This window comes from Neophocaena asiaeorientalis, unplaced genomic scaffold, assembly GCF_003031525.2.
Source record: "Neophocaena asiaeorientalis asiaeorientalis breed wild unplaced genomic scaffold, Neophocaena_asiaeorientalis_V1.1 scaffold149, whole genome shotgun sequence".
Lineage (NCBI taxonomy): Eukaryota > Metazoa > Chordata > Mammalia > Artiodactyla > Phocoenidae > Neophocaena > Neophocaena asiaeorientalis.
This window is the reverse complement of record NW_020174442.1, coordinates 6,433,750-6,457,108: the sequence shown is the minus strand read 5'-3', so window position 1 is coordinate 6,457,108 and position 23,359 is coordinate 6,433,750. Positions and strand designations below refer to the sequence as shown.

The 23,359-nt window shown below is 40.7% G+C and overlaps 1 protein-coding gene across 1 annotated transcript in view; it reads left to right on the top strand.

Annotated features, from left to right (window-relative positions):
* Positions 1–3,940: 3,940 nt before the first annotated feature.
* LOC112407778 (zinc finger protein 474-like) overlaps positions 3,941–23,359 on the top strand; it is a 34,300-nt gene continuing 14,881 nt past the window's right edge. Inside the window, 2 exon segments of the mRNA XM_024757183.1 lie at positions 3,941–4,774; positions 4,776–4,964. Coding sequence (XP_024612951.1) covers positions 3,941–4,774; positions 4,776–4,964 — 1,023 coding nt within the window.

Below are 23,359 nucleotides of genomic sequence, written 5' to 3'. Positions count from 1 at the left end.
ACGTTTGGCTGGGAAATCATGTGCCCAGCTAGAAAGTGGGGCTCTGTTAACTTGAGAGAATTTGCACAGAGTAACTATTGGTAGGGAACTAGCTGTCTCTGCCAGACTCTGGGAGGGATATTACCTCATCAATCATAATTCTTGGTGTAAAAGAGTCTATCAGCTCTTTTCTGAAAGCAAGATTTCATTGGTAAGGAAGACTGGAGTGTATATGAGGGTACCAGGCAGGGGAGGCTACTGAATGGGATGGATGGAAGATATTGAAGACAAACCTCCTCTATTTTATAATTTTACTCAGAGCCAGCATAAGTCCCAACTCCACCTTTCTTATTTATTCATTTGTCCATTTAAAGAATTTGGATTCTATACTAACAGAGAAAATGTCATGTATCCATGTTTATTTTGTTTCAAAGAGCTAAATTATTTTTCAAAAGACTTCATCACACTTCTGCTTGTGTTCTTTCCCCTCTTTTATAGAGAAACACCTCCTAATGCTAAGATGAGTTTTGGATTTTCATGGTTATTATATTCATCTTTGTGAGTTTGTCTCTCCCTTCCCATGAACACCAAAGGGCATGGAAAAATGGCATCATATTGATAAAACGTGATGCCTTCCAAGACATTCTTTAAACAGTCTATTTGCAAATATGGTCAAAATGAACAATTCAGGCCAGTTGGAGTGAACATTTCTCCATGGATGCTTGGGGTGAAACTGGCTGGCTTTGCAAAATGGTTCTCTTTATAAACTAGCAACGTTGCTTTACGATGTATCTGGGTGACAGGCCAAATTCTTAAGTGATTTAAGTATATGTATTTAGTATTTTCCAGCACTCTCACTTTTAGAACTAACTTATAGGATAGAGCAGCTGACTGTGCTGTGCCTTGTCACATTGCCTTAGCAGAATCACTGGCAGAAACATCATAAATTTCTCCAGTTCCCCAAAACTTCACTGGCTTCTAGCTACCTCATCTTCCATACATTGATACATTTAATCACAATAAGACCATTTTCAGGAGGACACTGGAGGAAGAAAGAGGATGATTAAAAAAGAACCGATGAAGATTCAATGGGAATTTTATGATGCTTTGTCATTTTTGCTGCAGAGAAAATATTTGTAGTGCACAAGCACCTGCATGCATAAAGATCCATCCCTAATCAAAATAGTGACAGGGCTGCAAACGGAATGCCCTCTGACCTCTTTGGGAAGCCTTCACTTTCACCCTGCAGCCAATTCCTCTCACCCGCCACCTGCAGGTAGTAATGTAGATTTTTATTAAGGATGCTGGTGAGATCAGGAAAGGATTATGTATTGCACACCACACAGGGAAAAACTTCATCTAGAAAACCATTCACAGCAAAATGAAGTGATCCCTATCGCTTAAGGAAAAACGCTGTCTTCAGTAACCTCAGTTTCTCACCTGCTTTTTCCATCTTGGAGATTTCTTTTCTTCTGTGCCCTATTCCCCTCCTCCCTTTCACCTCTTCCTTCTTCTAAAAGGGAGCATAAAAGCAGGTGAGAGCTTAGTTACCTTCCCATGGAGCATATGAATCGTACATTAAAACAGGGATAAAAAACTTAAGAGAAGAAGCTCTGCCGGTGGAATTTTAGGCAGAATGAATAATGGAAAGAGTCGAGCATTGGAGCCAAAGAGAGCTGGAATTGATTCCCAGTTCTGTCATTTAGAAACTGACTGTCTTGGGCAAGTTACTTGTCTCTTCTGAGTCACAGTTTCTTCATTTGTAAAAAGAAAATAATAATACCTGCCTCATAATCATTTGAGAATTAAATGAAATTATGTAAATAAAAATTAGTACAATATCTGATGCATAGTTGGCACTCAGTAAATATTAGTTCTCTTACTTTATGATTAGGGAAAGATGCAGGAGGTGTTGGAGCAAGTCATGGGGCTTTCTCAGAATTCTCACCTCCAGGGAGCAGTGTGGGGAGGGGGGGAGACTGCAGGCAAGTCTAGGGAAATAAGCTCATTTGATCGCATTGATTTTTCCAATCTGTCTCCTTAAGTACTTTTGCTGTCTGCAACTTCCTGGTATCAAGGAAAATGGGAAACTGAACCAGGAGATCCTTGGTGAACAAGAAATCAGAACCAAAAAAGCAGAGTGGTTTGGAGGATTATTTCAGTCATGTGCTGTTTAAAACCTGATGAAATAATTTTACTGGATTCTTTGTGTTCTCTAGAGCCATTTTCTCTTTGGATGGTGATGATCAAGTGATAAATTTTGTTCCTTCAAGCTTCATTTTCTGTGTTGGTCATTCTGTTTGGGGCCAACACATTCTTTTGTCACATGTGTTAATATCACTGTCCTAGGATCTGTCAAAATGAAGAATAACTTCCTTTTCTGTGCCAGACCTGATTTGATAGCCTTAATTGCAAAGATGTAGACCTTTCTTGGCACCAAAATATGGGAACTGGGTGCATATCTCACAGCTCTTTTTGTCCCTTATCAACCGCAATGCCCAAACAGTGTTTTGATATTACCAGCACGGCTGTCCTTGCTGTGCCTGAAGCCGTGTCTGCTGTGGTCTGCAGGGTCCAGCCTCAGATCAGGTGCTTCTCCCTCTGTGAATAGGAGCCTCTAATCCGGAGTGAGGTCATCCTTCAGGAAATGAAGAAGGTCCTAAGACTTTTGAAAATTACCTTTCTTGAGCTAGATTGTAGACCTGGGATAAAACTGACTCATGCCTTTACCCAAGGTAAAAACTCCTTTGGCTTCTGACCATAATGAGATCTTATCAGCCCTTTCTTCTGGTTTAATAAAATTGTTGGCCATGTTTTTTACAAAAGGTATTTTGAAGATACATAGATAGATAGATAATATCTATATAGAGATATATCTATATAAAACAAGAACGTGAACACAATAGCTATAAAAAGAGCATCAAGCGAAGTCTGAGCATCTTCATCCCAGGAAAGATGTACAGATATACTGCCAGGAAGAGTATAGCCCTGGGTTGCATCTTGGCTTGACAGTTACGGCCACAATTTAATAATACTCCCGTCCCATGATGAAGAAGAGTGGATACCTGGTAGGTTACAAGAAGTTTACCTCTCTCTGATGGTTTCCCTGGTAATCCTCCTATTCACTATTGAATTACTTCTTCTGCCAGTTCTTAACCCTAGGCCCATGGACACTCAAAATTTCTAGCATATTACTGTAGCTCAAGTAAATCACAACTAAAAATATTTGATAAATTATTTCAATAAAATTAGTTTCACTTGTACTAGTAAGAATTTTATTTTTTGCTTTTAAAATTATTATTCTGGGAAGAGGTCCCTAGGCTTCAAAGAACTGACAGAGGAATCCATGGCACTAAAAAGAATCCCTAAGGTAGTGGAAGGAGGTCTTTTTACATGATCTGCAGTTTCATTAATCTAATTTTCAGAGGCCTTGGTTCTCTCCTCCATGATCTCACCACCGTGCCTCTTGGTTTGTGCCATATATGTCTGTGATGTGCTATTAGTGTCCATCTTCCTTTGGGCAGAACACTACTTTCACCACAGTAACAGTGTAATTCATAATGGAATTTCTTTTCGTACTTATTTCAACATTTACTGAACAACTCCTAAGTGCTAGTTACTATGCTAGCCAAAGAGGATACTAGGTCAAAAAAAAAAAAAAATAACACTGTTCTTTATCAACTTAAAATCTAAGTGTGTGTCTGTGTGTGTGTATGTAATAACTTCTTGATTTATGTTTCCCCTGCAGATCTTGGAGGCATCTGAGGTTTCATGGGGACTTTCCAGCATTCCAGACTGCTGCCTTGCAATGAAGCTCTGAGTCACTGTCTTTGGGTCTAAGGTACTGGCTACAATGTGGAACCCCAGAACAGCCAACCTGACTAACCTTCTCTCTAAGCAGAAGCCCAAAATATGTCTGGCCTGAAATCAGAGCAAGCACTAGAGAAAGACTTCTTTGTTAATGGAAAGAGGAAAGGAGAAAACGGTTTCCAACACGTTGCAACAATCTTTCCACCATTCTAAAGAGCCTACCTTCCTTATAAACCAAGCTGTTCTATCTAGTGCATCCCTTTCTAGCTTTTTGCCAGAAATTGAGCATGTCAATCCTGGTGAAAAAATAAAGACGGACCCTCAGAAAAGCAGACCTGGAGCTGTAATACTCCTAAAACGGGCCAGTAGGAGGCTTAGGTCGGAAAGTCAGCCCAGCCCCTCTGTGATCCCATCCCGCAGGCCCGCGTTCCAGGTGTGCCATATCTGTGGCCGAGAATTTGGGTCCCAATCGCTTGGCATTCACGAGCCCCAGTGCTTGGAGAAGTGGCGTACTGAAAACAGCAAGTTGCCCAAGCACCTGAGGAAGCCAGAACCTTCCAAACCACTGCCTCTCAGTGGAAGTGGATCCTACAATCTTCAGGCAGCATTCCAGAGTTCCCAGGCTCAGCTACTGCCCTGTGAATCCTGTGGTCGCAAGTTCTTGCCAGATCCACTTCTTGTTCATTAGAGAAGCTGCAAGCCAAAGGGTGAGGGGCCCAGGGCACCAAACCCCAACAGTTCTGATAATCTTGCTGCTCTCAAGAAAGCTTCCGGTGACATCACAACCCGACCAAGGGCTCTCATCTGCTACGTCTGTGGTAGGGAATTTGGCACTCTGTCCCTTCCTATACATCAGCCCAAATACCTGGAAAAGTGGAAAATAGAAAATGACCGGCTCCCCAGCGAGTTCTTCCAGGCACTACCGTGAAAGCCTCAGCCCCTTCCAACTGGACAGTCCAACCAAGAGGGGCCGAGTCAAGCTCAAGCTCGTACCCTGCCCAAATTGTAGCCGGACCTTTGCCCCTGACAGCTTTCTGGTGCACCAGAGAAGTTGTACAGCTCAACCTAGCGGGCCAAAAGTTCAAGATTTGACATTATGGAGTAAAGGTGGCCTCAAAGAGTCCACTAATTCCAAGCAGCAAAGGAGCACGGCAGTACCCACTGTGACTGATAAGGTAATTCGTGCCACATGATATGCACTGGGTGGGTCTGGGGGTACATTCTGCCTCCAGGGGAATGAGAGAAAAATGTCCCCAGAATCAGCTCCCTCAACTCTTAGGATGGTTTCTTTCAATGCCTTATTTCTGCCTCAGTGCAGCCTAAGTTGACCCCCTGTCAGACTCCAGGGCTATATCTCTGTTGGCAAAGTAGATTTAAAAACACCCTTGCCTGGTGGATTCATAGTCTCCTTCCATTCTGCTGCCTAAAAGAGAGAAGGACTTCTTTCTTCCTTGATCCCTCATACCAATAATCCTTGGGAGAGACTGGTATTTGAAAATGAGTCAGTAATGCTGTGTCTACATTACAGAGAAATAATTCCCATTCCAACAGCCAATATTTATTACTGGTTTATTTTAGTCATCTACCTTAGGAATTCATTTTTGGCCATGCTGGTTATACTGAGTTTATCGTACTAAAATAAAATCTGTGTCAAAAACCCCAAATGACTTTAGCATAATTAAACACTGGAGCACTTGCAGAAATAAACATGCTTTAAAATGCAGCATGTTTTCTTTTAACACTTATATGGTTGTAGTATCTGGGGGATTAACCCCAGTGCAGACCCAAAGCCAACTAGGTGTGTTCATGGATCTAGGAAGTGCTCAGTTTCTGCTGCTGCTCTGTACCCTGTGTTTGGGTCAAACACCAGGCCATGACTTGGGCAGTTGTAAATAAGCATGACCCCAGGGATCCCCAACCTGTATGGTGAAATGTTGTTGGGCCTTCACCTGAAATTTCATCCTCAGCCAGGATGGGGAAGGATGCAAGATAGAGTGTGGTCCATGTGTTTTGTCCTTCCATGAAGCCAGGGAAGTGGTTGTGCTGCCATGTGTCACACCTTACAGAACATCAAGTCGTGAGAAATAGGAGGTGGTCAAAGGCTTTTCTCTGTGACTTGCTACTTGAAATGTCCCACCTGCAGGAGTTTTTTAAACGAACTGTTCTCAGGAAACTAAGGTTACCCAAGCTATTGCAAAAATTAAACCAGAGGGATTGGGGGATGGATAGCCATACTTCATTTTTTACCCAGTTTTTCTTCGTTACTTCTTTTATTGCATTACTTTGGCAAATGTCGGGTACTTTTCCCTAACTTCTATGTTTAAAATGAAATCTTTAAGTGAGATCTTTCACTTACTGGTTTAGAAGGTTCCAAGACAGTGATCTTAAAGCTGAAGAGTCAGACTAATGGGCATATTTTCCGATGAAATGGAAAAAGAACAGCTAGTTTCTTTGCCGAATGAAAACCCAAACTCATAAGTGTGGCATGGGCTTCAGGCTGGTCTCATAAACATGAACTGTTTTTCTCATCTTCTGGCTGTTGCTTTTCTTCCAAAACGTGTGGGGTCTGGATCCAGTGAGAAAAAGAATCCATGTCTTAGAGCCACAAATCTGAAACTCCGTTAGTGTTCTGACTTTCAGCCCTGTTTCCTGATTGTGTGCATTTGCTTTAAGTGTTCTCATTACAGATCTCAAGATAGGAAAGAGTGTGGTCAGAATTCTCGTGCTTGTTGCTGTAACACATACTTTGTGCTCCCAAGAGTGGAGCCAGCAGGCTGAGCATAGCGTGTTCTCACTCAGTCACGACTGCTGAGAGAGGCTGGCCTGGGCCCCTGGCTTCACAAGAGGACACCCCTGACTCACGCAGTCATCTGGAGGGGAGAATGTCAGGAGGAGAGGCCAGTGAGGGCTGTCGGTGACTTGCGCTTTGAGATCAGAGTAGAGGGAGTTCTTTGGAACAGGGGCATCTAGAGGACACGGCTCTGTCAGAGTATGACCAACTCTGCTCCCGACCTGAAAAGGTGCGTGTCAGTGAGAAACTGGCACCCACTGCCGTCAGATGTGTGCTGGCCCTTTTGGGGACCACACAGGCTTTAGTGGAGGGCATAGAAATGTCATCCAACATAGGGTCCCTTTAGCTGCCAATTTGGAGCAAGCTTGGGTTCATTAAAATGGAGAAAACTCCTAGTCTTCTGAGAGGCATAAGATCTCTTGAACCAACAGACTTTATCCCTTCCCTTGAAAAGACATTTGCCACTGCATTGTGCTTTCAGCAGAAAGCCTCTCCTGGGTAGTGTAGTTTTCTCCTTTGGTTGCATTTTGACCCTGTCTATTGCTGTTTTTCTATCTTTGTATCATTTAAGATTTAGATAGTGCAGTGAATCATTCATTTCCATAAAGATCACTGCCTTGTGCATTATTAGCGTTCAGAATTTCATCTGCCTGTGGCGGCCAGCTTTTGGCTGACTGTGAGACACATGCATTGTTTTTTTCAATTCAGATGTTTGCTTCCTCTCTTCTCATGTCAATCAGAACAATTTCCCTCTAGAATCCTTGTTCTGACTTCAGATTAGAATCAGCGATCTTGCTTAATGTTCTCAGGGGGCTCAATCTTGTAGTGAACTCAGGTGAGAAAAATATTTTCAGAATCATGATCACAGAACTTGGAAACAACTCATTGCAGTTGGGCAACAGTGACTGTTCCGCTGGCAGAGTGGATTACCCTCCGCTCGGAATGTTCCTCCTACATAGATTGGCTCAGTTCTCTGATGACACGGATGCTCCTGTTACCCGTCAATCAAATCTAAACAAACAAACGCCGCTAAGATGGTCCTCCTCCAAGTCGTCGATGGGCATTCTGTGCCAGCTCTGCTTTGCCCTCTCACCACTGAATGGGCTTGAATTGTTCCATTGCTTCTCATCCAAAACGTAAGGCTGAATTCACTCTCTCTGATCTCACAGTGAAGTTGTGAAGGATCCCAAGCAGCGTGGTAAGAGGAATAAAACCGTTGATGTGGATTTTTATTTAAAAGGACCTAGAGTCTGTCATACAGAGTGAAGTAAGTCAGAAAGAGAAAAACAAATACCGTATGCTAACACATATATATGGAATCTAAAATAAATAAATAAATAAATGGTTCTGAAGAACCTAGGGGCAGGACAGGAATAAAGATGCAGATGTAGAGAATGGGCTTGAGGACACGGGGAGGGGGAAGGGTAAGCTGGGACGAAGTGAGAGAGTGGCATGGACATATATACACTCCCAAATGTAAAATAGATAGCTAGTGGGAAGGAGCCACGTAGCACAGGGAGATCAGCTCAGTGCTTTGTGACTACCTAGAGGGATGGGATAGGGAGGGTGGGAGGGAGACACAAGAGAGAGGGGATATGGGGACATATGTATACATATAGCTGATTCACTGTTATACAGCAGAAACTAACACACCATTGTAAAGCAATTATACTCAAATAAAGATGTTTAAAAATTAAAAACTAAATAAAAGGTGTGACTGCCTGGGGTGTTGCTCTCCCATTATATGGTGTCAGAGCAACATCAAACTCCCCTTTTTGCCTCTAAAAGAAGGAAAGCCTGAGCAAGCAATATCCAATTTAGCAAGGTTTTAAAAGTAGTGTTAATTCCAGATGAAATTTGATGCATAATATGGAAAACTATAGATTATCATTTTAAATTTTAATATTGCATTTATTTAATGAAACAATTTGATGTCTGTTTTAGCAAGCAATGGTCTAAGTAACACTAAAAGTGTACAAGAATAGAGGTCACTATTGCCTCTTATTTTAATATGAGTGAATACATTTTAATATTTGCATTTAATATTTGTGAAAATTTTCCCTTTTCTATAAGCTGATAGTATTTCATTCTTTGACTTAAGGCCTTTCTGGCTAATTGGAACACAGATTGACAGAGTTAATTAAATATAACTACCACCTAAAATGAAGCATTTGTTTAACTACCTTTTATTAGTTACATAATGCTTAGGGTTAGTTTCTTAGTATTTTTCTGGTAACATGTGAAACACTGTTTCTAAAAACCCTATACTATATTACAAAATAGGCATTATTTTTCTTTAGGGAATGTCTTCTTTTTTTTTTTAATAAAAGGTTCTCTCTCTGAATGTAGTTTTAAGCTACCTTTGGCGTCCTTGATGCTCAGGTTTGAACTAAAATCCCATCAGACACATCTCTAGCATCAGGTGCTGCCATCTGGTGTTTTCTTTTAATGTAATGTCTTCTACACTCAAAAATATTATTGCCTTTCTCTTTGTGTTACCTTCATATTTGAGAACGTGCCCTTATAATACAAACTCAACTTATTTAGGGCTACAGTTTTATATTTGGTTTAATAGCATCAGTGCTGTTCCATAGCTAAATATCTCATTCTCTAAAGGCAAACCCCTCAGTGGGAAGGTCACAATCAGAAAGACTCAGAAGGGTAGGATGGATGTTCTCACATTGTCAAATGTTGTGTGTGTGTGTGTGTGTGTGTGTGTGTGTGTGTGTGTGTGTGTCTATTAGGTAAAAAGTATTTGGATTTTATTAGGAGGAATGGAATAAAGGGAAGTAACTTTTATTAAATATCTTTATGATCAGTACTTCATATACATGTTCTCATTTTAATCGTCGTAATATTACTACATGACAGATATTGCTTCCCTACTTTCCAGGTGGGGAAACTGAGATTAAGCAAGTAGCCCAAAGTCACACGGTGGGCTCGGTAATGGTGTCAGAGCCAGATCTGTCTAATTCCAAAGAACAATACCTTTTTATGTCACTAAAGAGAGAGGCATATGTGTGGTACAAAAAGGGTATGGCTATGCTGCCAAGCTTATAAGTGTTAATTAAGCAGGACAAAGAGGACAGAAGTTTGTTCATTCAATAAATATTTATTGTTAGGCATTGGACTAAGTACTAAATATAGAGTCATAAACAAGGTAGACACAGTCCTTGATCTCCTGGAGTTTTTAGTCTTATGGAAGAAATGATAGGAAATAAATATAAACATTCAAATTGTAATGTGACAGTGTCTAATGGTGGGAGGTGGACATTTAGGTTCTTGGTTAGAGACAACCTCGTGACATTTCAGCTGAGACATGAAAAGTACAAAAGCATTAGCCAATAGTCAGGATGTGAGGGGATGGGAACGACAGGAGGAGGAGATATGCTGGCTAAAGGTAGCACGTATGAAGGCCTTGAGGTAAGAGAGATCTTAAAATGGAACTAAAAAGTCCACATGTGGCCAGAGTGTGATGAAGGGAGGGGACAGGCACACAAGATAAAGCTGTGGAAACAGCACAGTTTCCGCCAGCTGCCCAGTGGACATAGAGACCTCAGTTATTTGGCTACTGCAGGAATCCAGGTGAAAGCAGATGAGAGCTTGGCCTAGGGTGTTGGTAGCAGAGATGGAGATGAGGAATAATGGGCAGAACCTGGTAATAGGTGGGATGTGGAGGAGTAAGGAAGGGGGTCAAGGATGACTAAGATTTCTAGCTTGAGCAACTGCACTGCTTGTGTCACTTTCTAAAATGGGAAAAACTTGAGAAATGGGTAGGCTCTTGGGGATAAAGACCAATTGTTTCCTTCTGGACATAGCAAATTCAAAATGCTTGTGAGATATCTAAGTAGGTCAGTCAGGCTGAAAATATAAGTCTGGATCTCCAAAGTGGAATTGGGCTGGGGTATACATTTGTGCATTGTTAATATATATTTAAAGTTGTCAGAATGAGTATAGGGCTAGAAAAATCAACCCAGGGCCGAGCCCTGAAGCATTGCAGTATTTAGGGGTTAGAGGAGAAGGAGCTGGAGAATAAGGGACTGGAAATACTGGAGGAACGACTTGAGAGCATGGTGCCCTGAAAGTTGTGACGGGAGAAAATGTGAGGAATAAGGGTGTGGAAAACAGTCTGCAACGCACAGAGGTAGGATGAAGGATGGAGTAGGATGAAGGCCAAAAAATCTATTTGTTTTGGCAATGTGGATTTAGTTTGACACACTTGGAGAGAACACATTCAGAGTCGTGACGGGGGCTGCAGACTGTATGGATGATAAAGATAGGATGTGTTTTGAGAAGTTTGGCTTAGAGACTAGAAGAGAAATAATGGGTAGGCTAGAAATAGAGATCTTAGCTTAAGAGAGGTTCCCTTAGAAGATGGGAGCTTGTAGACTACATTTGAATATTCTAGATATCGATCCAGTAGAGAGCAGGAGATGTGATAAGAGCAAATGTAAAACCTGGAGGAGAAATGGGCACCAAGGTGGGATCCCAGCCTTTGCAAAGGGAGAGGATTAACAAGAGGGGACATTTCTCCATTTCAGGAGGAGGTTGAATGCAGGTGGAGGTAAGATTGTAGGTTGTTAGTGGGAAGATGAAGGAGCTACAGTCTGTTAGCTTAGATTTGATATTTTCTCAGTGAAATACCAGGTAAGCTTATCAGGCCTATCAGATGAGAAAGAGAGACATATAAAGAGAGAGGGAAAAGTGAATCTTAAGGGTCTACTTAGTCCTTTGTCTCTTCATGCCTTCAGTTAAACTGAGTTTCTGAAATAAAGACAGGCTCCTAGAACCGTTTGCCTCTTTAATTCCCAAACACAAGCATGACTTGGAACTCTTCGGAGGTGGTAGATAAAAAGTTCAGTGTGATCCTTCTGCGGATTCTTATCCTTTTAGCCATCTTCAGTGGCCCTAGTTCACCTCTGAACTAGCACTCATCAGTGCTGATGTCATAAAAACCAGGCTCGACCTCACAAACCAGCCCCTGATGATGCTGCCAGCTGGGCCACTAACATCCAGCTCCATGTGCCATTTCTTCATCTTTCCTTGGTGCCAACCATGCCTGAGTATCAGGGGGCAGCATTCTAGGATCCCACGGCTCTCAGGTGTACCAAGTGCAACTTCAAGGTAACAAGAGCATTCCCTTCTGCCCTGTTGGCTCCAGAAACCAACCCAAAGGAATCTGTGTGTATATAGCGTGTGTGAAATATGTGTTGAGGGTGAGAGAGAGTTGCACATCTGATGTGAGAACAACAGCGTCACTGATGAAATTGATATATATTACTTCCTAATATAAAAATTTGAATAATTCTCATCTGTACAAATTACACTCTAACATATTCATTTTTAAAAGTCAGCCTCAAATTATAATTATACATATGTCCTACGTATCCATAATGAGAGAGACCATAATAGATATAGCTACCTCTCTCAGAGCTCAAAGATGAAAGCAAAAATAGGTGGTCCTTGCATTGGTACTCCAATATGTGGATTTCTGCTCCTCTGAAAAGAAGAATACTGATGGTAACCTCTGTGATAAGAGAGGATCACATATTATAAATTCAGGTATTATTCAAGCCTAAAATGAACAGAACTACAACATGCTGTACCCTCAGATAATTTTTCTAGCTTAAATGATTTCATGTGTCTTCCTAAGCCTGCTTCTCCATGTCACCCCCATCGCGTTCCTTCCAGCCCCAAACACACAGACATCCACATTTTCTAGTGATAGATGCTTAGGAAATCTTTATGTAATGACTGAATGGATATACATAGTTCTTAGAAACTTAAATTCCAAGGTCAACAATTAAAATCTCTCCCAAAATTCTTAGACCTCCACCAAAGGCAGTGCAACACAACCTTGAAAAAGTTCCTCTTGAAATGGAGGTGATTGTCCTATGAACAGACTCTCACTGCTAGATGTGAGGACAAGTTCAGCTTTATGAATAGGTGGAAATTGAGAGAATTTGACTTAGGACTCACCTCTTGCTTTCCCTTTATATTATGTAATTCATCTCCTTCTTACATCCATTGTCTCTTTCACATATTTACCTCTGTGAGGCTGTCTTATAGGAAGAGAGATGTCCTACAAATTGAAGAAGGGTCTAATAAATGGAGGAAATCAATAAATTTCCAATAATCCTGCTCCAAGCACCAACTCTAATGCCATAATGCTGTCATTAAAAGTCCCCAAGCAGCTCTCACATTCGGGCTACCTTTGTTTAAGCAGAAAAGGTAAAAACATAAAGATATCACTGGTCCCAACCTAAAGCTTCAGGAAATCAGAGGCAGAGGGTAGAGAGACAGAGAGGAAAGGGAGAGATTGGGACCAAAAACTCTGATAAGAAAAGAAAACGAAAAGACAACAACCAAAGAACAAAACTATCTCCTAAGGTTAGAATCCTTTCTGTCCCATATCCAAGATGATATCTTTCTTCTTTTCATTGGAAAACTTCTTTCCTGGGCCTTCCCCCAGAGCTGGGGGCCCTTTAGCATACAAGTTGTAGACAAACCAGTCATGGGAAATAACCCATCTTCCAAGTTCCAGGTCAGATAGTGCCTATGCTTTACTCTTTTTCTCTCTAACTATAGCAGCTGGAAAAACTGTGTCTGCCACAATTTTTAGGTTTTTCCTTTCTTGTCCCCATTGCTTCATTTTACCCTGTGACCCGGAGGCATCTGACCATGAAGGTCAGGCCTGGTGCTAAACTGAGGATCACAGAAACCAGACACCAGGGACACATCCATTTTCTTCAAGGAAAGTCATTCTTATAAGAATTTGCCAAGAGGTTGAATCAATATCTCAAACACCTCACTTTCTAACCAATATCCTTCCAAGGGATCAGAAAAGAACGCTTCTATCTCAAATGTGAAAAGAAAAAGAAAAACCTTCAGCTAAGAAACTGTATTCCTTTCATAAACAGAAACTAATTTGGAATTCGTTCTTTGACTTAGATTTTTCAGCCTTTGTATGTCAGGACAAGGAAGTAAATAGCTAAAATGCCAAACATATATTCAAAATACCAATAGTTTGTTTTAAAAAATCAGGAACATGAAAATACTTTAATGTTAACAGCATTTCCAAATGAATGACCAAGTCTTTCTTATTGTTAAAAGGAGCAAAACAAAACTCCAAATCACAAATAGCAGACTCTCTAATAGTTGGCCAATAGACAGGCTGGATTGGAAAATTCCTTTACGTGGCATCCAGTGATTTCCAAAAACAATTTAATTTCAAACAACGATCCTTCCAGATGTGACATTTGGGTAGGATTGTTTGAAAACACCAGAAATGTGAAATACCAAGTGGTTTTGAGACAAACTCTGCGATTGTTGAGGTTTGAGACTGAACTACACAGTTACTCCTATATATTAGAATGCTATTAGTACTTTGTCTGCGTGTGTAGGACATGCCTGGGGGAATGGAAACTTAATTATACACTTTCAGTCTCAGTCAAGTTTGTTGAAATTGTGTTTTAAATGGCCACAGGCAAAACTCTGACTTTGGGAATGGCTTTGGGTGACCTGGATCTCCTTTCCCTTTCAACACCTTCTGCATCTTCCCTGCTCCTACCAACCCCCATCTTTTGATACTGTTGGAAGGGGGTCGGGAAAATCTGATAAAATCCTTCATGGAAAAATCTCTCATAGGACTATTTGCATTTTGAAAGAGGACCTGGGGAGAAAGGATTTTAATCCAAAGGAATGAGCTTTTGAGGTAGTCGAGAGAGCAGAAGTAGGAATTTTACAGGTTTCTCTCAAATCCCATGCGACGGCTGACTGTGGACACACAAGGCAGAGCATGATACTCTGCCGACGACGGACGACATGACGCCCCATGTTTCTAGAAGCCGCTGAAATCAGACAGACCTGGAATCAGTTGACAGATGCACAACAAAATCACATATCTCTGAACAAATTTCTTCCCTCAGCCTCAGTTTGGCAGGCAAGAGCTTAAATGTGAGAATACCCGCAAAAGACCTGGGATCGTGTCTGAGAAACTGCCACCTGTCATCTCCTCCGTGCTCCCTTCACAGTGGTGGTGCAGTGACAGGCAGTCTGCAGATCCACTGTCTGGGTGGAAAGCAACTTCACCGTTTACTAACAGCTCTGTACCTCAGTTTCCTGGTTTGTAAAATGGGGGTATTACATTTTATCCAGGGGATTATTATGAGAAGTATTGAGATAAAGCATGTTAAGTGCTTAGTACAGGGCCTGGCACATAGAAAGTGCCTCGTAATTGTTAGCTGCTACTTGGTCAGACATTTTCAATATTGGAATACGCACATGGATTTCTAAAAGAGGTTTTACTCTCTTTTCCGCAAGTACAGGGAAGAAAAACTTTCCCTCATATTTCCCCATCTAACCTTACTGCATTCTACGACATGCCTTGTGCACTTACCACAGACATTTCAATTATTTGGCCTAATAGAAGAGATCAAGAGTGTGGAAAATCTAAAACAGCAGCTATGGCCCAAATTCTTTATGTTTAATTTTGTCATGCAGAAAGAGGAACACTATTGATGGAATGATACCCATTCAAAAGCTGCACAGTCACATAACAATTCCCTCAGACCCTGGCAGGATTGGCCCTGTTTTTGACAACCTGGGATCCAGCTAGAAGTGAGGGAAGCAAAAAATCCTCCAGCACGTACATGACTTAAGGATTACGCACAGTTACTGTGTGGAAGTGCTGTTGGACCCTCCTCCCTTCATGGAGGGTTTTCTTTTGCCTAAGGATAGGTTTCCAGCCTCCTGTCAAGTTCAAAGTGCCTAAGTGCTTATACTCAAAGGGAGCAGGTAATTTTCAGTGTGACAATTGCTAATGTACCACTGCCCATTTGTTTTCTAAAATACCTCCCCTACTTTTTAAATTCCAGAGCCAGAGATTCAGTCCTTTGACTCAAAGCACTGACTCCATAGGAAGTCCCAGCTAAAATGCAAAGATTCCCTAGCTAGGTAGCAAACCATGTCTAGCTATTGGCATATTAATACAGATTAACCATAAGTTTAGCTCATTTCTTAAAAATGAGTTGTAAGGCAAATACCTTTTATTGGGGAGATAAGTGGGGAGAGGGAGTGAAAGAACAGCTGCTCTAAGTCACAAGCTCATATGCTTTCAGGGTTTGGGCAGCTGCATGTAGGGCCATAGGGAATGGTGGAGCCTGTGGTATGCTGGAGAGTAAGTCCCACCTAAGGATATTCACACTGGAAACTTTTAAGAACTTTGTGCCAGTCAAATAAAACATGGAAGTCCATTGGCTGAAATGGAGGCGAGTCCATCAGTTTACAATCTGAGATCCAGAGTGTAAAACAGAGGGGACATAGTTCCACGGGGTAGCCTGGGTGAGATGCTGTAAAGAGGACAGCCTGGGTCATGAAGGACCCATGAGGGGACCCACATAGTTGTGTAGTAGTTGAGTACAGGGTCCACTGGCACACACGCTTCGTGCCGGGGCAAAGGGTAGCTCACCCTAGCTGCCAAACACCATTTGGATCACGTGTGGGAGACTCCAGAACAATGAGGCGATTCTTGTGGGTCAGATATCTGGGAGCCAAAGCTTCTAAGAATTTTACAAGGCCACAAAAAGTCCAGGACCCTAGAGAGGTTTCCCATCTGGAGAGTAGTCTTCAGAACTAATCAGTCTGATTGAGTTCAAACATATCAATGGGCAAAGGAGTCAAGAATGCTTACTCCACTCAGCAAGCCCCTTTCTCCCCCGGCCCCTGTTTCTTGATTAATTTCATGGGGAATGGGCTCTGTGCACACCAAATAGGGATCTGTCAACTAGACTTATTGCCTCAGACAGAGAGCTTAGGAAAAAATTTAAAATGTTCCCAAATAAAGGTGGTGAATTTAAATGCGATCATTCCCACAGTTAGGGCCAATTCCCAGTTCTGTCCCTAGCATAGTGCCTTGCACATTGCCTGTAATCAGAACATTCTTCTGAGCAACAGCATCTGGGCTACACTTGAACCACCTCCTGAGAGACAGCCCTTTCCTCCGAACACATTTCCATTTAGTGCCATTCTCATCTGCCGAATCAGTCTCAGCTGTGTTTTCAGCCGATGTCTCTGGTTTCTTTCCACTCACAGTGCAACTTCAGTGTCAGTATTTAGAATCCAAGTGCTTTATTGGCTTTCACGAAGTTGAAAAGTCTCTGATTCAACTCAGATATTTACAGACTGGCTCCTTACCAGTCATGCTCCATCCGAGAAACAAAGTACACATCAACCTATAGGGCCAATTCTAGGCCATGTCCTGAGACAGGGCAAGGGTTGTCCTGTGTATTCTTTTCCACGGCTACCATATTTAAATTTTGTTATCTTGTGACTTGTGTCATTACAGATGATAGATCACAACCAGATGGTTTGAAAATGTGTTAAGGTGGGACATCTTTTTCTAATTTACTCAAAGTGGTGGTGCAGGCCACGGGGACAGTTTCCCTTTCAAGACATTTTCACACCTCTGGGTTCTTTGATTTCTCTTTGACTCTTAGGTTAATGAATGTCCCCAAATGAACACAGGACATGTGGCTGTTTTGTTACAGGGATGTTATGGTGCAACCTAAAAGGAAGAAAAAGGACCATGAAACTTTTAGCAGTGTTTGTTTGTTTCTAAGTAACGTGTGAAGCATGTTACCTGGGGAAAGAGCGAGGCATTTTATTTACATACATAATTTGGTAATAAAAAAGACATCTTTTACATTTTGATATAGCTGCTTTGGCCCAGCCCCACTAAAATAGCCTCTTCGAAAAGAACAGGCCAACTGCTTCAATGACAGCAAATAAATCCAGGTAACTATGGCCTTACAATGTGCAAATGTGCGAGGCTTCCTTTGTTCCCTGGTAACAGGGAGGTAATTGTACGTGTGACCTTTTAGAGGCAAAGCTCTCAGCTCTCTTTCTTCCTGAGGGGATTGAGTCTGGAAATGATCATTGGAGGCTGAAAGGAGGGCAAAGGCAAAGCCAGGGAAAATGTAGTGGAATGACTAGTGCGATACAAAGGGAGCCTTACAGTACCCCTGACATTAACTGAGGAAAACAACTAACTTAACTTACTTGTCTTTTGTGCACACATACTCATGCTCGTGCATGTGTGCGCACATACACACACATACACACACACTCATATACTAAAGGACCTTGAACTTTCTCTTACTAGAAGATGAGAAACTGGTGTCAGTTATGTTTCAAATGCCAGATGCCATACACATGGGCACAGAGGGCTAGCCCTGCTTTTAATCTATCCGTCCCTGGTGCAGGGGCTCAGGCCCTGACATTCTAAAACTGTATTTTCTGGATGAAATCGTATGTGAATGGAATTGTTACCCACTGCACTTACTCTGGCAAAAATGTTAATGTCCTGGAAAAGAAACTCAGTAAAACACTTTATAATTTTCTCTAGTTCTTTTTTTTTCTTTTTTTTTCCTCCCATGGTATTTTTTTTTTTCTTTTTTCAACTGGAGAATTTCTTGGGTGACAAATTAAAGGGTTTAGAATTTAGATCACTTAAAAATATTCTCCAGTTTCTGGCAAAAGTAACCCTAAAACACATTATTTGATTTTGGAATTTCATCTGACAATGTGTATTGCTGACTTTGAACTGACTGCATTGCGTGAGCAGGGAGATGCAAAAATACTCCACTAAGCTAGGTCTGCATGAGTGGTGTTTAATCAGCTTCACTGAGGAATGATATACAGACGATAAACTCCATCCATTAAACACATACAATACAATGAGTTTTGAAAGTTTTATATACCTGTCACCACCATAACCCCTGATTTGATTTTTAGCCATTACAGCTTAGTTTGGATGTTATGTAAATGAAATCAGGCAGAAATGTAGTCTTTTATGTCTGACTTCTTTCAGCATAATGATTCTGAGTTTCATCCATGTTGGTGTGGGTAGCAGTAGTTATTTTTTATTGCCGAGTAATAGTCCATTGAAGGGTGGAATTACACCTTGTTTATCTATTCATGGATGTTTCCAGTTGCATTCGTTTTTATTATCACTTAGGAGTGCTGTCTACTTCAGTGCAGACAGAACCAGTTTACATTTCTTCAATATGGAAGAATCAAGGTGTTTTAATATGTGAAAAGTATAAATTGCCTCATCTGGCCCATTCCTTGATCTGATTCTGTCTCAAAGGTCCTCATCTTTGAACTCAGGTCTCAACGCAGTCAAGACAGTTTCCATTACTGTTTTTCATTGCCCAGTCTCTGCCTGACTCCCAAATAATACAATGCCTTCACATGGCCAAGGCAGCACTCTTGGTGTGGGAAGTACTTGCTTCTAGTACTGTCTGTCAAGTCCCTCCCCAGCTACTGAAGCATGGCTACCTTCTAATGACAGGAGGATGGAGTCTGGGGTCAGGACCAAGGTGGGAAGCCAGGGAGACCCTTAGAAAAGGTGCTGATCTTTGACTGCATTCTTGAGGTCTGATACTCATGTTTTAGTCCTGTATTGAATAGCCCGATTCCTGCTTTCACACTTCCTCTGGTCAGTTATTCCACTATGGACTTTAAAGCTTTCATATTAACATACTACAGTACTGTTAAGCAGTTTTTGAATAGGTCATGTTGTTGGGCAATTTGTTTGAGGGAGTTCTGCCCACATCAGTACAATTCTACCCATTCAACAAACCCATTTCAATTATCACCCTCTTCACTGGTTTCTGGTCAAGACTCTTCCCTTTCTTCCTACTTCAGGCTCCTATAGCATTCTGTCTCTGTATCATGACACATAAATTTTGCCTACTAATTTAGTTTACATGCTTGTCTCCATTAGTAAGGAAAGCTAAGTACTGGGGTTCCCCATAACCTCCAGCAGGGTGAAGGTATATACTCAATTTAAATGCTTGTTGTTGGAAGGAACAGATGAATAAATCCATGGAGGCAATAAAATAGAGGACTGTGGTCTCTACCTTGGGGAATAATGGTGAGTTTGGTGTGGCTAGCAGACCTGTTTCATGGGGCTTAGGCTGGGCCTGAATGAAATCAGTCTGAAGTGTTTGGACTTTATTCTGTAGTCATAGAGAAGCACAGAAATTCCTGATATCAAATCAGACCAGCCAAGTTTGTACAAAACTTAATCAAGTGCACAGGGTGAGGAAGCAGTCGGGAGGCTGAATATCGTACGATGATTTGTCAGTCCAGCTACAGTGGGTGACACAGGACCCAAGGGGATGGTTCAGTCCATCCATCTCCCAAATCATCTTTTCAACATAAGATGGCTCATACCCTACAATCCCATCTAGTTATTTGTGAATTCACTTTTTGGTGAATGCAACCAAGCTAGGGAAACAAGCCTGAATAAAATGAAAATATTAGGAAGAGCTATACTTAGATCATCTTATGGTGGAAACCGACTCGTGCTAAATCCTGTCCTCAGATTATTTTTCCAGGCCTTTGTTACTGCTTTCTAAAGTAATAGAGCTGAATTCGAGGACTTCAGTTGAGTTACATCATGCAAGCATTTAACTAATGTATTTTCAACTATAAACCATTGACAGAAGAAAATAGTATTGGAATAATGTAATTTAAGATATTGTCAATATTTTCATTTTGCATTGTACTTTTATGCTATGCAGAGGTGTATTCATTCTTAACGTTATTTTAATTCCAGTTACTAATTGGTTGCATTACTAAACTGTAATATGTACAATACCTTGAATATCATCTTTTATCAGTTATTTAAGGAATTTTCAGAAAGTAATTGGGGCTCCACTTGATTTTTCCTTTTAGGACTGAGTTTATTACCTGATCTCTGCTTAAGTTTTGACTCGGGAGTTGACATTCTTTTTTATTACTTTATTATTCTTATAAAAATGACACAAGTTCATTATAAAAGTTCAAGCTGTCATAAAAGTATAAAATTAGCATAACAGTTACCCCAGCTTAGTTTGACCTTAGTGAGTATCATTCCAGACATCTATGTAAATAACATATAAATAAATAGACATGCAGGTTTTCATAGAAATGAGATCATCACATTCAAGTTATTATTGATAGAGGTAATATATTTAATTTTACTTGAATTCAACAAAAAGAAAGCAGAGTGAAACTGATATTGCTGAACTTCAGAAAAATATTTCTGCACTAAAAGAATGTTAGTTTCTAAAGGACCCACTAATGCTAAGAAACAAAGATACGTTATTAAAGAATATGAAAAAAAATTTAACTCCATGTTTCAATTTTATACTGCTTTAATTGACTGTTTGCCATGAAAGGTGGAGAAATTAGTACCATTAACATCTTTGTACCTACCTCTCCTTCTGTGACCAATTTTTGTAAGTAAAGTATTTTTATTTGTCAAGGTGTGTTGCTTTTCTGTTCTCTTCCCTAACCATAATTTCTATAGTCATTTTACCTTAGTTCTGTGTTTAAATGGATTCATTGCCATTCTTATAAATCTATATTTCTCCATGTGGATTACAGCTTCAATATTTCTGAGCTTTTTTTTGTTTGCTGTTTTTGTTTCATCTCTTGATTGCTTATATTTTATGGATTGATGTTTTTCAAAAGTGTGTAATTTATTGACGAAACAGGGACATTTTAGAGAGTAAAAGAAGGGACTATTAATACTTAGTCAAGACAACAGGTACATTAGGAACTGTTTTACACAAAGCAGAACTTAAGATCTTCCTAAAGCTAGAGGTGGTATATTTCATAAGTTCTTGCAGGCTTCAGTTCAGTACTTTTAGAGGCATTTAAATGGTGCCAAATGGCTCCTTACACAAAGGAGCATCTATTTGAAAGAAAAGGTTTGACTCTGACTAAAGGCCCAACATCTCACTTCCTGGGGTTAATGGATGGGTTTTAGGGAGTCCCCCAATCATTCCAAATCGTATCCACAGTTCTCTGTACATGTGCGTTTTTCTGAGGAGATGGCCTTTGCAACCATTAGATTTTCAAAGGGGCTTATGGCTCCATATATATTACTAATTGATATTTCACAACATAGCTCCCAAAAGCTACATCACTGGTGCATGTTCTCCTAAAAATAATATCACACAACTATAATTTCACACTATTATTACTTAGTATTTATTGTGGGATTAATATAAGAAATGACCAAATGTACTAGTCATAACTTCCACTTTAGTTTTTAATGTCTCTTTCATTAAGGTTCATGCAATAGTATTTAATGTTAGGAATATCTTTTCCTTCTGACCAATTACTATACTTCCTTCTATAAGCTCTGTTACCTATTGAGTTGTGTGGTTCACTATGGTTTTCTTTCCACCTGAGCACTCAGGGAGGTCGTCAAAAGCTATGTGAAGCTATTTGAAATAGGTATCCTAGTCTAGGTTTTCTGGAACTATGTCCATTCCTCTTCAATCAACATCTCTCTTAAGGCTCTCCACTAAACCACCCTCTTTCCTTGGTCCTTATTCTTTTCCCTTTGATTCAGTGGTGATATTACAAATTGTAAAAAAGAATGGATGGATGACAGGTCATCTATACTGATTAGGAGAAAAGTTGTTAAATGTCCACTTCCCTTTGCATTGCACAGTCCTGGCCTAAAAGATTGAACATGAGGCATTCCTGACAAAGAAGAGACATTAACAGAAAGAAAAAAAAAAATGCTGTGTGGAAAATAGAATAATAATTCCAATGGTGGCCAGAAAAATGATTGAAAACATATGAAAGTTAGTGGATTCAACGTGAAAGAAATATACACATATGAAAACTTCCCCTGAAGTGTTCAAGCGCCTCTGGCTACATCCAACCTAAACAGACTTTCCCAGGAAACTGAAAGAACAAGGGCAAAATATGATGAGCCCTAATAAACTCGCTGTGTAGGGGCATTTAGCTGCCCCCCTAAAACAGTTCACATCAGAAATAGTGCTTATGTAGATCAAAACTGTTGATCTAATCCTTTGCTTTGCAGAAACTTTAGACTGACTGGCTTCCTCTTTGCCCTCCTTTGATTACACTTCCTGGAGTTGGCTTGCCCTGGCAGGCCCTGTGTAGACAAGCCCCCTGGGCATACCTTCCGCCACCCGCCTTGCTCAGTTATGTGAGTCCCAGTAGCACACTAGCCAAGAAGCGGCCGTCTACCCTTTCCACCTGGAACATGGTCTCTTCTTCCTGTTCCTACTCTCCATCCCCCACTCATCCACTTCCATCTGAAAACACTGAAAATGCTGAAGAGTAAAACCTTGGCAGTGGCCGTAACCACAAGTTGGAGATTGTTCAACTTTCTCTGGAAGTTTCAGACTGACAGTTGTGAAATAAATGAACAATAAAAGAGGTTCTCTTATCTCTGTTCAGACCCATGGGGATGCATTTTTCTCTTCAGCTGTGTGTCTGGGTTGCTTGCACTTCCCTAGAGCGTGGCTTAGGAGCGAGATGCTCAAAACCTAAGAATATGGAGAATATTGCAAGTTCAACTGCAGTTCACCCACAAATATAGAGCATGGGGCAGGCTTTGGAAAATATAATATAGAATATCTTAGCCTTTTTATGGTATTAATTTTCTCCCACATCCCTGTAAGTTATTTTGTGCCTGTCTTCTAGCCTCTGTGTCTGCCTATTTTCTTCTAATTTTTCCTTCCAGAAGAAGCCTTATGACAGTGTGATGTGAAATGTCTTCGTTTGTGACCCATACCCATTATTTTGCTTACACGCTTGGTTAAATACTACATTTGGCCCATACTTTCCATATGGAGTTCTAAGAAATTCATTATTCTCAAAGTAAAAAGAATAACTTCTTATTTTCAAACTTCAAAAACCTGCATCGAATTAATCTTTCAAGTAAATAAACATATAAAAATA